Source organism: Sciurus carolinensis, chromosome 10 (assembly GCF_902686445.1).
Source record: "Sciurus carolinensis chromosome 10, mSciCar1.2, whole genome shotgun sequence".
NCBI classification, from domain to species: Eukaryota; Metazoa; Chordata; class Mammalia; order Rodentia; family Sciuridae; genus Sciurus; species Sciurus carolinensis.
The window spans coordinates 84,286,121-84,303,540 of record NC_062222.1 but is presented as its reverse complement, the minus strand read 5'-3'; the positions used below and the strand labels follow the sequence as shown (position 1 = coordinate 84,303,540).

Genomic DNA, 17,420 nt, shown 5'->3' with positions numbered 1-17,420 from the left:
ATAGGAATCATGTTTCTTGTGTCCTTGTGAAGTTGAGTTTCAAGTGGTGAAAAGAGATAGGAAAAATTTCCAGTCTGCCTTATCCTTTCATTGCTAAACTGATCCTCTTTGACTAGGATTCATAAAGATTGTCATGAGCCTGGGTAATTCCAAATCTTCATTCCACTAAGTATGGTGAAGTTGGGAAGAGAGTGCAATTCCTGGCTTAAGACATCCTAGAAAGTTCATGAATCACGCAGATCACTAGAAAATTCCACCAAGATTCCGTAAAACAGACATTCTTAACCCAGATCTTCACAGTTTCACACTCAGAGAATCATGAAATCTCCACCCTTGTCTGATAAACATTATATTCATAGGCATATGCACGTTTTCCTAAAGAAATGGTGCATAGATACAATCAGCTTTCAAAAGGGTTCATAACCCAAAGAAACTTAAAACTAAAACCAATAAGGAGACTCTAAAAATGCCAGAGCCTCCAAGGGCTAAGAGATGTCACCTGTGGTTCATAAAACACGTTATGAATCCTGATATCCTAAATAATTTCAAAAACAAAATTTATCTCACTGGTTTTTGCTGATGTGTCTTGTTTCAGAATGATTTAGAAATGTTTCCCTTTTATAGAACATATTTCTTGACACCCAACTCCATAATTATGTTGTTGCAAGTTATCTACTTTCAGACTTAAAATTTCTTGTCTAAGAAATTACTCAGCCTTCTTGATTTTGCTTGTTATTTTGTTCTAATCCCACTGACTGCTCAGTTTCCTGGAGAGGGCATGTCCCATTCAGCTTGGGGTCGGAGGCATGTCTACGGTAGGTGAATACACTCACTGTGAGGTCCCTGAATCACCTGATACCCAGACAGTTGCAAACAATGATTCAATTTGAATGAGCTATTCACTAGAATTATACTTTAGACTGGTAATAGAACATGGGTCTCCACACTTACGCCCAGAAACAACAGTGGCATAATATTCAATTTTTCTCATACCAAAAAGAAATAATAATTTTAAAGGAAGACCCTCACTCTGTACATTCACTTAAAATAAAGCCCAAGAGAAACAGAAAACCAATGCCATGGGATCTATGTCATACAATGAGGTTGCTTGAATGCTGAATGCCCACCACCAAATATACACCAAAATGTAAGCTCCACAAGGCAGGGATTTTTATCCTGAGGAACTGAAATCATGCTAGTGAACATAAAGTGGATATGTTAAATGACAGGTTAAAAAGTGAATTGACTGAATTAAGGGGGGGGACAAAAAACTAACTTACCTATTAAAGTTAAATATAAAGTTGCTTCCTTTCCAGCTTTTACATTCCATTGCGCCTCTCACTATCAATCTCCACCATGCTATTCTCCATCTCATTAATCATTTTTAAGAATCCAATCAATAAATGGGCCAAGGAACTGGACAGACACTTTACATAAGAAGATATACAGGTGATTAATAAATATATGAAAAAGTGTTCAACATCTCTAGTAATTAGAGAAATGCAAATTAAAACAATTCTAAGATTTCATCTTACTCCAATTAGAATGGCTATTAACAATAACACAAAAAATAATAGATGTTAGCCCAGATGTGGGGGAAAAGGCACACTTTTACATTGCTGGTGGAGTTGCAAATTGATGCAACAACTCTGGAAAGCAGTATGGAGATTCCTCATAAAATCTGGAATGGACCCACCTTTTGACCCATTTATCCCACTCCTCAGTTTATACCCAAAGGACTTAAAATTAGCATACTACAGTAATGCAGCCACATCAATGTTTATAGCAGCTCAATTCACAATAGCTAGATTGTGGAACCAACCTAGATACCCTTCAGTTGATGAATGGATAAAGAAACTAGGGTATATATACACAATGGAATATTATTCAGCCATAAAGAAAAATAATATTATGACATTTGCAGGCAAATGAATGGAATTGGAGAATATCATGCTAAGTGAAATAAGCCATTCTCAAAAAAACCAAAGGCTGGATGTTTTTCCTGATAAGTGGATGATGATACATAATGGGGGTGGGGTGGTAGGGTGAGAGAAGAATGGAGGAACTTTAGGTTACATAGAGGGAAATGAGAGGGAGGAGGGTATGAAAAATGGAGGAATGAGACAGACATCATTACCCTATGCACATGTGTGATTACATGAATGGTATGAATCCACATCATGCACAACCATAGAAATGAAATGATGTATCCCATATTGTGTACAATGAATCAAAATGCAGTCTGTAAAAATAAAATAAATTAAAAAATAAAATTTTTCCCAAAGTGATTAGACAGTTACATCTCCTCCACCAAAGTATAATAATGCTTAGACTTGCATATTCACCAACCCTTAGTATTATCAGATTTCTTAATATTGATTAAATCAGTGACTATGAAACATTATCTCTTTGAGGGTTTCATCTGCAACATATAGACTAATAATAAGCATTGAGCAATCTTTCATATTTTGTTTGCTTTTTAGGTATACTCTTATAATTACAATCTTCCTCAAAGTCCTTGCTTGACTCAATTTTCTGTCTTCATCGTAGCATATACTCTTACCACTTATTCATCAACATGTGGTTACCATCTTGTGCTTTGCAATATTATAAATATGGAAGACTCTAAATAAATTTAAGACAAGTCCTCAAGAACTCTCCATTTAATTCAAGAGAAAAGTTCGGGAAATAATGAAGAAGCCATATAGAATAGTATTAAATTTAATGCTAAAATGAGTAATAGAAACAAACAAAAAATACAGTTTTAACTAGTTAAACTAGACATTTCTCCAACCTTTTCTTCCACTGCTTCCCTCACCTCATTTTGTCCCAGTGACCGGAAGGATAATGTCACTCCATATCTAGAATCTTGATCTACCTGGATGTCCTATGTGCAATCTTAATGAATTTCTTTTTACTCTTCAAAACCCAGTTCAAGGGTGGCCTTCTTAATTAAGCCATCCCTGTCTTTCTGTCCCCAACCAAATTAATCATTTTCTTCACACTTGTGCTTACTCCTATTGCTACAGTTCCCATGGATGTTATTACCGTTAGCCTTTGTATTTCCCTTCCTAGACCACCTTCCCTGTTTCTACAACATCTGACAGTAATCAAAGTTGATTGTGTACATGAACTGCATAGTTTGAGGAAAGCTTTGGAAAATGCTTTATCTTCTCAATTTCCTATTAACAGACAATGTACTGGGGGGGCGGGGATACAAACCTCAGATAGGATTCCATGTGAAATACTCTCATGACACAGATTCATTACTGATTTGCTTTCAGAAACTGTTGAGCAGACACCACCTGCCTCTATGAAGGCAGGGCCTTGGAAACTTAGGGTAGCACTTAGCTGTTATTTCTGCAAAAAAAACAGTGGATCCCTTGTCTTTTACTTAAGTCATTGTATTTTTTTTCCTCATTTGAATTAAAGCAAACTATTCAACATTTCTAGAAGGCAGTATGGCTATGTTTATTGCAAATCAAAATGTACATATCTTTTATTATAATATTGTAGGAATAACACCTACAGAAATAATCCCACAGGTACAAAAATGTTGTTTGAGAATGTTCATTGTAACACTTTTATAATTGCAAAATATAATGGAAATGGATTAACTGTCCATCAAAAGGAAAATGTTATGTAATATAATGTAATGATTAAAAGAAATTAATCTATGTGTATTGATATATAAGCTTGTTAACTATTTCTTAAGTAAACAAAATAAAGTTATAGAACAATATACAAGATAGACTTCATATTTTAAGTGTACAGATGGACCTATATTTTGGTTTTTGATTTATATATTCATTCTTAAATGATAAAACAAATAGCTTTGGGAAATAGTTTGGGAAAGAGATGGTGGTAAAGAAGGATTTTAATTTTTTTGTCTGCACTTTTTTTTAATTACATAAGGGACGTCTCCCTGAAATACCCTCTAGTCATATAGTAGACATTGGGTAATATAATGTCTGTAACTAATAACCCATTTAATGAAATGTTGGGAAATGAAAGAAACCAAATGATTCCACAGACAGCTAAATCCTGATTGGTCTCTCAAGTTGCCAATCTCCTGGAGCTGAGTTTAAATTCCTTCTACAAACTCAAGTCATCAAAGGATAAAATTTTTCACCAGAGTAAACTGGAGAAGTGATTTGGATTTCCACTATTTCACCTTACATTTTTGCCTGGTGAACACAAAGGTAATGTTAATTGACCATGATTCAAGTAGAACATTCTTTTTTTAAAGCATAATCTTCTCTCAAAAGAAAAAAAATAGATTGGAGGAGTAACACTATTTTGTTCTTATAGGTAGCAATTTGAAACATGAAGACTACGATTCTACTGTTTTGTCTACTAGGATCAACTCAGTCATTACCAGTAAGTGCAATATGTTTACTTTTATGTGCCCACCAGTCTCAGAATCATTTCTAGTTGCAGATCTTTCTCTCTTCCTTATCTATATCAAAGTTGCTCTATTTTGTGACCCACTTTTTTTACTTTACTGTTTTTATTTTCCAAGGCAAAAGATGATAAACTAATAAGGTATTCATGCATATTTCAATATATTTTCATTTAAAAAATTCATGTATCTATCATTTAAGAAGTTATTATCTGGGCAAAACAATAGGGTAGAATTGAGGGACAGAGAATACCTTCACTTTTATCTATCCAAAGTTGATAATTATTTTATGTTCCAAAAAGAAATTAAGATTTTCCTGACAACTAGTTATTTACTCATGACTAAAACAATTAACTACATTTTCTGATTTTTCTAATTGAAAACAAAAGCTATCTAGATTACATGAACTCTAAAAAGGCTACCAAGTCATATAATACCAAAAGTATATAATAGAATCGTCAACATTTCTATTACAATATTGCATTACAAACTGTGTTCATGTATAACAGACTTTTGAAAGAAAGGACTAGTCAGTTATTCCAGTTGTTCTACATTATTTTGCAGACATAGATATGGGTGGTTGGGTCTCTAAGTGGACTTTTCCTTGAAATAGCAGAATAAAAGAAAGTATTCTCAGTTGAGGCTCAACTGCACTTGACACATCCATAGTCATCTATACAATCAACAAATATTTATTGAAAACTCTCTATAGATCAGTCATTGTGCTATGTGCTTAATACACAATGGTGAGAAGGAAAGAAAAGAAAGACATAATCCCTCATGGTGTTCACAAGGACTGCAGATAGCAATCAAGTAATAGTATAAAGGAAATATTAAATTTTAAATAATTGTGAAGGAAATGAACAGGGTAAGCTTGTGGAAAGATGGAACAAACATGATGGACAAACCTCCCTCTTACTTCATTCCATTATACATTTATATGTTCTTGAAAGAAGTTGTCTGTGCAAATTTAATCTCCAAAACAAGGTAAAATAGAAAGTTAATTTTTTTTGTAAAACGGATATTTAACTTCACTAAATAAGTTTACTAAAAGCATATTCAAAATAAAGTCTTTAAAATAAAGTTTAAATTACCATGAAATACATAAAAATTTAAGATGAATAAAACTTTGCAGGAGCACAGCTCCCATACAAAATAGACTCAAGAATAGAGTACAGGCTAATGAAGACTGCTGTTGACTAATAATGTGAGATCAGCTAGATAGTTAATGGGTAGGAGATAGGGAGGTGACACTGAAATGTCTATTGGGTATAGAAACAATACTTTTCAAATGAAAAATCATGAGCTATGGACAGGGTATATCCCATTTTATGAAAATGTATTGCATTATAAAGGTGCACAAAATGAACCCATTGGCAAATGCATAGTCTTACAACAGCCTAGTGATGACTTTCAGTAGATCAAAAGTTCGAAGGAGTGCTGGCAATATAGCCCATCACGTAGGGTGCTTGCCTCTCAAGCTCCAGACCAGGGTTCGAGTCCCCAGCACTGTTGGATTGCAGAAATTCCAAAAAACGAAAACAAAAGTTCGAAGGTAAGTGACACATGACAATACTACAAGTAGAAAGAGAAGAAAGAGGAAGAATCAAAATCATAGGAAGTGGATGCCCTAGAAGAAACCAAGATTTAATTCTTTCAACAACTATTTGTCAAGTACCTACTGTATGCCAAATACTGATTTATCTGTTTGGGGTGTATCATTAAATAAAACACAGCATTTCTAACCTTGTGACATTTACATTTTAGCAAGGAAACAGATGGTGAATATCTGAATAACTAGATTACATTCCTTTAAAAGGTGGTAAGCACTGTGGAAAAACCAGGAAGCAGAGTGAGATGAAGCAGGCCTACAGGGCACTGCACACTGGCAATGGAACAGGTTGTGTATTCAAGACAGTGGTCAGGGTAGGGTAGGCCTCAACAAGAAAGAGCATTCCAGTAAAGACTTGAAACAAGTGAGGGAGTAAGTTCCGGAGGAAGAGTATTCCAATTGGAGAAAAGAGGTGGAGGTGAGATCCTGGACAGGAGTGGGCTGCACCTACCCCAGAAACACCAAAGAGCCTATCTGGCCAGAGCAGAGCGAGCACGAGGAAATGAGTTGGGAGAGAAGGTCAGAGAGGCACTAGGACACCAGAACATGAGGACCTTGTAGCCCTTGTAAAGTGTCCGGTTTTTATTCTGAGTGAAATTGGCAGTTATCACAGGCATTGGTCAGAGGAAGAATAAGATTCAACAATTGTTTTCAAAGGATCACTCCAGTTCCTGACTTGACAGATTATAGCAGGTGAAAAATTTTGTTTGCAGAATGTACACCTTCATGATCTTAATGCTGAAAAGGACATACAAGGACAGGTAGTGCCAATTGTTCCTCTTACAATTAAGAGGAAAAGTCCAAAGTGAAATCAAGAGTTAGTGGCTGCTCCAGGGTAAACCAAAGAAGGCTATGCAGGGTTAGGGGGCCATTCTCCCTGCCCGCTGGTCACAAGGAGGACAAAGGCAGTCTGAAGTCAGCCTGAGGGGAAGGACCATTGTTTTGAGAGACTGTAAGCACTATAGGGATCCTGATACTGGTTCTGCCACTCACCATGTCACCCTGGGCTTCTCTCATATATAAAATAAAACCATGCAACTAGATTATATGGGTAGTAAGGATATTTTCACCCATAAAAGTCCATAATTCTTAATACACTAGGAAAATAACCTGGCCTGGGGGAAAACAAATTTTCATTACAGGATTAACATGTTAGGCACAAGGCAAAAGTGGGAAGCTTCATGAAAATACAGTAGAATTTATGGCAGTTTAACTCAAGCACTGAGAAAAAGCAAAGATGCACAGAACTAAGGTGCAGCATATATATTCCATATCCCACAAAGGATGAAAGCAGTTACAGAAAAGAAATGAGAGCCAGGAACAATCTCACACTTTCCTTTTCCCCTTTCAAATATCCCAACCTTTTTTTTTTTTTTTTTTGGTTGTTCTTGCTGCTGCTACTGCTATTATTTTTTTGATTTTGGTTTGGTTTTTGTATTTTTGCAGTTCTGGCGATTGAACCCAGGGCCTTGCCTTGTGCAGGCTAAGCATGCTGTACCACTGAGTGAACAGCCCAGATCTCCCCACCCTCTTTGATGTGGCATTTTTCCACCTCTGCCATAACACAAAATGTTACAGGAATTAAAACTGTTCCAAAATACAGGAAGCTTAAAGACAGACATTTTTGTTTGGGACAAACTGCTACCTTGCGGACATAAATGGATATAAAACCTCAAAACACTTTGTGACTTATCAAATGTTTGTATTCACAGAAGCAGTTTAATTTGGGACTTGCTGCAACAAAACCAGCTCCAGATCAGGCAACACAACTAAACCAACAGCAGTCAAATCAGGTAACAGTCCTACAATAGGGAAGATTTATAAACCAGCAAAGGAAGCATGTTAAGACTGGTGGATTTCAAATCAAGATTTATATAGTCTTATGAATGAACAAAAGAGAGGCTTTTACTTTGGGAGAGAACAACAAAAAGAACCAAGTCACTTTTTTTAAATTTGTGAATAAAAAAAGTAAAGTGCCCTCATTCTTTTTCCTTTTGTCTGAATAGTTGGTTTAGCAACTGAATCTAGTATACTTTGAAAAGCAATAACAACACCTATTTACAAAGCTTGGTCAAATATGCCCTTGGGATACTCTGACATCCTATGTGGTGTTTATGAGGATGGCAGAGATTAGGAGGTGATCTATAAAAGTAACAGCATATTTCTTCATGGTTTTCTTAAGTTTTACTCTTATTGATGAGCTGACTGATGTGCTGCTATAAAATCTGTTTCTTCAAAGCATATTTAAATACTTTTGAAAACTGCATGATCTCTTGGTTACTGTGTTCCCTAGTCCTCCAACTTTTCTGCCACTCTAAAGGGCTCTGCCTGACCTATATATAGACTTTGTGAAATAATTCAGTCAGATACTACTGGAATCAAAAGTTTTCTCTTTAGTCAATAGACATTACAAAACACTTTAGTTAGTAGTCAATCTTTTTCCTGAAGCTTATACAATTTCAAGACCCTCTTTAAGAAAAATAATACAAAATTCAATATGTAAAATGAGGTACTGATGTGAATATTTATAAAGAAGAAATAGAATAAATCAGCTGATGAACACCATAAACTTGAACATAGGACACCTCCCAGGACCAGAAGACAATGAGGACTAGTGAAGACAATGAGAGAGGCCCTGAACCTTTGCCTTCTTTTACTTTGTTGGCAATCCACCTCTGATAGGAGTATAGTTTACTTGAGGATGTCTACCATTAACAGAGTAGTAGAAACAGATAATCTCTTGTCTAATACACCAATTTCAATGCCCTCTAGGTCTTCTCTTCCTTAAGTCTAATACCATTAACACAGTTGCTCACACTGGGGTCAGATCTGCAACTGGTAAGTACACTTTTATATCATTACTCAATAATTGTTCAATAAATATAATACCTGATGTTCAGCATGAAGGAGAGACAAGAACATTTGGAAATGTTCCTCCATAAGTGACATACACATACTCACTGTAGATAAATTGGAAGAGAGGAGTAAGAGGAAAAGCAAAGCACTGGATACAATCAATACATCCTGAAAAAGTTTTCTTAATAGGAGTCTCCAAAGGAATTTATCTAACTCAAGTCTTAGTTCTCTAATTTCTCTAACCTCTTCTGCAAGATTCTCTCCCCATTCCTCCACCATAGGATGCCCCCTTAGAATAGCTAGACACCCACATAAACACTATGATCACCATTATTACTCCAACAAGAGAAAACTAAAAAGGATAGAAAGATCTTGAGTCCTCTCATAGAATATCTGTAGACTGTAATCTATTCAAAAAAGAAAAATATTTCCTGATTAATGTGGATTTTTTCCAGCGTTCAGATTTAAATAAAGTATTAATTCATGTTCCAGACAAAATATTTTATTCCAAAACTCTCAATTTTCATTGAGATAACAATGAAGGAATTAATCTCTTCAGAAAAAAAATTCTAAGAGCAATTAATGTTGTAATTAGATGGGGAGAGGAAGGAAAACATCACCTAAATAATTCTCAAAGAGATGGAGTTAAATGCCAAAGAAGAATTTAATATGGAAAAAAGTTAAAAATAGACCTTATGGGTGCACTGACAGACTAAACAAGGCTTTGAATTTCATTCCTGTGTCTAATTACACACAGAGTAGAATACTACATATCTATATAGCAAATCCTCCTTTTAAATATATATTTACATTTAGTAAATACATATTAGTTTCCCAAATGTTCAAACTGAAAGAAACACAATAAAAATCTTCTTCATTGCTCCATAGTTTAATCCTGCTATAGGAATGGCACCTGGTGCCCAAACACTGCCATTGACCCTGGGGGCATTGAATGGACAACAGCAACTGCAATCACAAGTAAGTTCAAAAACTGGACTTGAATTTAACATTAGAGAACATTTTCTCTTGGATGAAAGTTTACAGAATTCAAAGAATGTTTCAAGCTTCTTGAAAAATTGAACAGAGAATATGCAGATGTTATGTTCTACCAAACATAGAATAGTATGTGGTAATTTGGTTCTTGTTGAAAACATACCCCCAAAACTGAGCATACTGCCCAATAACCTCCCTAGAACACATTGTTAATGGGTAACAAAAAGCCATGAAGAGTTGGGAAATATTGAAGAGTGAAGAATATAAGGACAAATTGAGAGCACCAGGATTGTTTCTAGCTTATTCTGTTTTCTATTGAAGACTTTCTAGATGACCAAGATCTTCCCAAAGAAAAACTAAGAGATGGGTAAAGTTTTATCTCCAGTAAATCCAATGTTTTGGTGCTCTTTTTTTTTTTTTTTTTTTTTTTTTTTCATGCCACCTCAAAAGTCTCCTAGGACTTTCTAGTTACTATATTCTCACCTCCCACCATCATTTTCTATCAGAAACAAATTCTGGGAAACCCACTCACACTAAGATAAAAATGTACTTAAAATATCGCCCTCTTTAGAAGCATTTGCCTTTAACATTATACAAAGACAAAATTCTAACTTCTTGAAACCTCTGAACAACCTAATGAGCTCCAGGAAAAAAATATATAACAATTGTCTTGTGGCTAGACTGTTGTTTTTGGACAATTTATGCTTCCCAGCAAGTGACTCAGCCCCACAATCCCCACTGGATAGTATAATTTTTTGTGGAAATATTTATTGTTTATTATATAAGTAATATGTTAATTATAAAAAATTTAAAAATACATCCTAGCAAAAATAAGTAATAAAATTCATCCAAAATCAAATGCTATATAGGATGTGTCCTTCCAATTCTTATTTAACATGCATATGTACTTTTTTAAAAGAAAATATATTCTTGTTCTATCTAATGTTCTGTAACCTGATCTACTAAATACATGTTGAATAATTTTCATGCCTTGAAATATTTACTTATAACTTTATTTTTAATGACTGCTTCATATGCCATTGTATACCAAATTCCATACTGTGAAAACATGGAGGTTTTTCCAAACTTTTTGCTTCTGTGAACAATGCTACAGAGAACATTCTTGTAACTAGGTCTATGATACATCAATGAGTGTTTTCTTTGGACCAATTCTTAGGAACAGAATTTATGGGTCTGAAGACACATAAAATATCTTGATAATAAAATCTTGGTAAAAAAAATTCACCCTCTGAAAAAGACTCAAGAGACACACAAATAAAATGTGAACCTTTTTAATACATTATCCTGGTATAATCCATGTTCTGACTACCCAAGTTCAGCCTCAGTTGTTACCCTGCTCTAACCTTGAAGACAGACTTAGGACAACTTACTCCCCAGAGAGTACATACCCACTTCAGTCAAGGCATTAGTGGGCTGTGTAAATGTTACGAAATATTCAGTATAGAGTTTGCCATTGCGCACTCCCCTGCATGTAGGAATGGAAATTGATCCCCATTCTCTCTTTTTTTTTCCTCAGTTCACACTTTCAAATAATGACTTTTACTTTTTTATCCTCCATTGTATTCAGTGTTTCTTTATCTTCATTGTTTTTTATTTTAGTTGAATACATTTATGGGGCACACTGTAATAAATTGATACATCTATGCAGTGTGATGATCAAATGAGGGCTATCTCCCTTATTATTATTTAAGATAACAATAGTAATCATAGCTGTAATTTCTTGAGCAGATTTAATGTGCCAAACACTTTATATAAACTCCACAAAGTACTTTGAGGTTTAAAAACAATTCTGACCTGGGAACTCTTGATTTGGTTACTGATCTATTTGGCTAACCAGAGAAAACTGTCACCTCATTAAAGCATTGAATCAGTAATGTTTACTCTTTGTCACCATCCTTGGAGTCCCATAATTTCAAGGGTTGGCCCTGACTAATATCAAATATTGCAAGGAAGTGGGAGACGGTATACAGTGGTTAAGAGAGTACATTCATTAATAGGAAGGGCTCAGAACTCAGACTCCTTATGTGTGACACTTACCAATATCCTGACAAGATTCTTTAATTTCTCTGACTGCTACAACAAGGGTCTCCATACCTGATCTCCTGGGTAGGTCCAGTCTCTCCAATCCTTCCTTACTTTCTCTGCCACAAAGCCTATAAATGTTGGCAGCTCCAATTATCAAAGAAAGGCCAACCTGATCAAGAGTACACTCTAGAACTCTTTGGGGGACATTTATTCGAACCATAGCATCATCCAGTGTACTTCTACCTTCTAAATGTATTGCTTTAGATGTATTCCCAAACAATTTTGTTCTGATCTTATTTTTACACTTTGCATGAGTTCCGATTCTCATCTAGCTCTTAAGATTCTGTATCTATGATGATACTTGGTAACCAGTATTGGTTAAATAAATATATCTTTTTAAGGAAATCTCAAGATTTATACCATCTGCCAGAACTTATTTTTAAATATACATTTTTAGTGAATTGTTCCTTTTTTTTTCAGATGTTACCAATTATTGTAGCACAACTTGGAGCCCAGGTAAATTATTTTAGTATGATTTTGATTTTAAATCACCTTGGTATGAAATATGTAATTCTTTTCCAATTCACCAGTCACCAAGTTTCTAATTTACTTTTTACTGTATGGCCACTAATAATAAGAGCTAACATTTACTGAGCAATTACATGCCAAAAACTGTTCTGAAAAGTACTTTGCATGTATTATTTCATTTAATATTTAAAACAACCTCTTAGCCAAGCACAAGATCATACACCTCTATTTCCAGTGACTTGGGAGACTGAGGCAGGAAAATCCCAAGTTCCAGACCAACCTGGCTGAGGAAGACATTGTCTCAAAATAAAAAATAAAAAGGGCTGGGGATGTTATGCAGTGGTAGAGCTCCCCTGGGTTCAACTCCCACCCCCCAAAACAAAAACTTATCCCCCAAAATAAAAATAAAACAACCTCTTGTAAGCATTATTTTTATGTCCAATTTAAAGATGAGTAAGCAGAAATACTAACAATTACTAAGTTGTAGTTGCACTGATAGTAGCTGATATATCAGATGGGGTAACTAGTCAATTCTTTAAACCAAACTCTTAAAAAACATATAAGTTAAATGGGATTAATCTTATCATTTGTGACTTAGGGGGATTTATTTTTTTATCTCAAATTTAATTTTTTAATTCTATGTACTTAAATTTTTTCGCTTTCTTTCTCATCTTCCTTTTTACTTTCATGAAAATAATTCTTGAGATTACTGGTAAAATTACCAAGAGCCAATAGCAATATCAGAATCAGATGACAGCTTTTTACTTTTAAAAACAGAGTCAAATATAAAATTCCTAGCAACACTTAATCCCATATGTAGGATCATATCCCAAGAAAATAACTTGAAATATAGCAAAGGTTTATGTATAATATATTCATCAGAATACTATTTGTCATTGAGAAAATACTGGACATACCTTAAATTTAAGACCCCCTACAAAAAAAAAAGGTTAAACTGTGCAACATAAGAGCAAATACCATGTGCCATTTAGAATTACATGTATTAAAATTTGTTAATAATACAGTTAAGTGATAATTATGGAATGCTGAAAGAAAAGACAAGACAGAAAACTGTATAAATTATATAATCTCTATCATATAAAAAGACAATATGTAAGACATCTGGAAAAAATATCTTAAACTCTGAACAGTGAGAGTATTTTTTTCTCTAATGTTTTCTGTAACTTCCAAGTTTCCTCCAATGTGCATCTATTACTTATGAAAAATATGTAATTTTTAAAATTCAGATGATCTCACATTATTCAAATAATAAATCTTAGCAGTCCCATATCATATGCTCATGTCAGTTTTATGATACAGATCACAAAGACAGTTTAATATATTGTTGAAAACAAAAAATATCTCTGTGATATTTAAAAGTATTTTGAGTTTTTAAGTTATGTTATATATGTATATATATATTGCCTTGAGTATATTAAATTTTGTCTAATATCTTTTGTTTAAAATTTTGTTTTTAGGGTACTATCCTAAGCTCAGAGGAATTGGTAAAAAAAAATTTTTTTTTGTTTAAATCACTATCATTTCAAATTATTTTGACTTCTACCACAATGTTTTCTATTCTCTCATATACTCTTTGGACCACAAACCCTAAATCTGGCGTATAGCAAACTGAACATTTTTATACATCTTTGAATTATTCTTTCTCTAGCTGAGGATTTTGTCATCTTGCAGCTACTTTTCCATTATGATCATTGAGCACTGGTCTCCCACACGTTGCTATTGGACTCAGTTCTAATTCAGAGACCCATTACACATTTTTAACTCTATATTTATTGAAATCTTTAATTACAAACTATTGAAATGAATGCAGATGTAGAATAATGTAAATATTGACATTTATTTGTTGTATTCTATACTTCCATGAGAAGAAATTATTTTCTAGCATCTGATAGTGATAAACTTTTTCCTATACACATGAATAACAGGAGGCCTAGACATAAATGGTGTTCTTAATAACACAAATACACACTAATATCCAAAAGTCATATTTTTAAAAAATGGTTTAAATTAATATGATATCTAAACATGACAACAGATGTAAGAAAGTTAGGCAATATCTGAGAACACAGTTTTTAAATAGTTTTTCTATTATGAAAAAGGTAGAGATTTATTGTTTTTTCCATAAATGATAATCAAGTAAAGGGACTAGAGTCTTATTTTCCAACACTGATACATGTACATCCACATCTACCAGCTACTGGACCATCTACATGGCAACCACTTAAGTGGATCTCTTGCATACATGGCCTTTTAACTCTCACCAAACTACAAAGTCATGACCTTGGGCACAGCTGTACAAATAAAAGAAACTGAGGCTCAGAGAGCTTAAGTAATTTCAGTCTAAAAGATAACAAAAGAAGAAAAAAGACTAGGTACAAATCCAAAGCCACTTTTCTATCTAGTATTCTAGTGGTTTTCAAACATTTTTGGTTCAACTCATAGGTACAAACTTGTGTTTTTATGCCATTCAAAACACACGCACCCATACACACAAAATTCCCCTTAGTCTATGGAATGTACCATGGTAACTTATAATCTATTCCATTTTATTTTTTTAAAGATGGTCATCACCTACTTTTCTTATTTCGAAACTGTGATTGTCATAATTCTCAATTTAAAAGCTTTTCTAGTGCACTCGACTCCTGTCTCATCTGGTATAAGTCTAATTCTGATTTCAGTAGCTATTAAATCTAAGACAGTGTTTCCCAAACTTCAATCTTGGCCCACCAACTCCGATGACTTTGAGAATCAGTTTAAGATGAAGATAGCTGAGTCCTGCCAGAGACTCACTCAATCAGAATCTCTTTTAACAGTGGAAAACCTCAAGAGAGGAGTTTCTTCAGTAACCTCAAAAAACACCCTAGCAGCTAAATTTCCAAGACAAATATTTCTGATTGAATATTCTAGTGCCTCTGAAAAATACATTGAAAGAAACTTAAAAGGATGAAGATGATGTCTGGTGAACCTACCTGAATTGATTTTTCCATTTCTTTTTAGTTTCCTAAATTACTTTAAAAAAAAAAAAAACTTTAATTGGCAAAAGAAAGATTATTTTTTAGTCAATGACAGAGTTATAACCCATTAGTACTGTATGAATTTTCTTCCTTAGTATTACCTCCAGATCCACCTGATAATAACAAAGCATGTGTTTTTTTCCTCTTCCCATGACTGGTTTGATTCTGGTTTCCCTTTCTGAGGAAAATAGAGCACAAAGAATCCCAATAATGAAACCAGCATCAGGCTTGGCTCTCTTCGGAGGAATGCCAAATCTTTGTTTTTTCCTCTGACTTTGCCTGTCCTTCCTACCCCCAACTTGCTGCCCTCCAAAGAGAAAGACTGGTTGACCAGTCATAAAATATGTTCCTTTTGACTTTGTTTTCTGTTTCTTTTCCTCATTCTAGCCACTGGCCCCACAAATCTTCACAGGCCTTCTCATCCATCCCTTGTTTCCTGGAGCCATCCAGCCCACCAATCAGGCAGGAACTAATCCAGACGCCCAGGATGGGGTCCTTCCTGCAGGACAAACGGGAGTAAATCCTGCCAACCAGGGCACCCCTGCAGGCCACTTTCCAACTCCTAGTGCCACAGATGATGATGAGTTCGGAGTGACTACCCCTGCAGGCATCAGAAGGGGCACACAAACTACCGAGGAAACCACCACAGAATCACCAAACAGTAAGTTCTCCCATTTTGGAAAATGTCCTCAGGCCATGAAAGTCGTTTACAGAATGGGAGACGAGTTCTTTGTCTTTTTTGACAAATGCAGATTTTGTTTTGTTTTGTTTTGTTTTGTTTTGTTTTGTTTTGTTTTGTTTTGTTGGTACCAGAAATTGAACCCAGGGGTGCTTAACCACTGAGCCACATCCCCATCCCTTCTTTTCAATTTTTTATTTTGAGCTAGGGTCTTGCAGGGCTGGAGATACGGCTCAGTTGGTAGAGTGCTTGCCTTGCAAGCACAAGACCCTGGGTTCAATCCCCAGCATGCCAAAAAAAAAAAAAAAAAAGAGAGAGAGAGACAGTCTTGCTATGTTGCTTAGGGCCTCATTAAATTGCTTAGGTTGACTTTGAACTTGTGATCCTCCTGCCTCAGCCTCCCTAGCTGCTGGATGAATACAGATCTTAATAAAATCTGCAAACCTTCTTTAGTCACTCACAACTGGTTCAGGCAATGTGACGGAATATTTTTACTGGGTCACCAACACTATGGTATTAACTCTAAAATAAGGCATGTAATACTATACATGCTATACTGACATACTATATTTCCCATGTTAGGTTAGAGCCATAAATATTTGGAAGAAGACTGTACTCCTTTTTTTCTTGCCTTCCCCCAAACTCCCTCACATGCACAGACACACACACAGAAGCCCATACCACACACACTTTAGTTCATAATGATTGCTTTTCAACTCACTGGTGGGAATGAGACTCAGAACTTCCTAATGCACTATTGTAAGCAGCCATTGGTAATAGACCAGAATTAGTGCAGTAGATAAATCTAGCTGCATTCCCCTCAGATAAGAGTTGGGAAATATTGCAAAAATAAGTTTTTCTAGCACCAACTAGCAAAGAAGTGTTTAATATGTGGGGATATCCAGAGTACCAAATATCCTTAGATAACCTAAGAGTGACTTGAATCTGACACTCAAATTTTTGGAAGAGAAATTTGATCTCAAATAAAAATGTCTAAATTCCATATGCTTTCATCTACATTTAAGAAGTATTTTGTTTTCTTCCAGGAATTCATTAAGCTGTTTCAAAGTTTTTCAACTGAGCATCCTCAAATTTGGTGAAATATGTGAATCTTTTTCATCGATCATATTATGGAATAGATTGAGACACAGTGGAGGGTCTCTGAAGAAATTCTCAGTTTACCTGAAAACTTCCTTGGCATTTCATAAAATATATTAAATATAGAGAATACATTCCTTCTGAAAAAGAATAAATGGATTTATTTGTCTT

General features: G+C 34.7%; 1 protein-coding gene across 1 annotated transcript; it reads left to right on the top strand.

The window, feature by feature from the left end:
- The first annotated feature begins 4,326 nt into the window (after positions 1 to 4,326).
- Amtn (amelotin) lies at positions 4,327 to 17,208 on the top strand. The gene is made up of 8 exons (XM_047566028.1): positions 4,327 to 4,380; positions 7,727 to 7,807; positions 8,787 to 8,852; positions 9,759 to 9,848; positions 12,390 to 12,425; positions 13,916 to 13,942; positions 15,860 to 16,133; positions 17,198 to 17,208. Exons 1-8 carry the CDS (start codon positions 4,327 to 4,329, stop codon positions 17,206 to 17,208), a joined length of 639 nt encoding a protein of 212 aa, XP_047421984.1.
- The last annotated feature ends 212 nt before the right edge of the window (positions 17,209 to 17,420 follow it).

Bases quoted from the DNA above. Each gene is read 5' to 3' on its own strand.
- Amtn (XM_047566028.1), top strand. From the start codon at position 4,327: ATGAAGACTACGATTCTACTGTTTTGTCTACTAGGATCAACTCAGTCA. The intron at 4,381-7,726 runs GTAAGTGCAATA...TTGTATTCACAG, and splicing joins GATCAACTCAGTCATTACCA to AAGCAGTTTAATTTGGGACT. The intron at 7,808-8,786 runs GTAACAGTCCTA...AATGCCCTCTAG, and splicing joins ACCAACAGCAGTCAAATCAG to GTCTTCTCTTCCTTAAGTCT.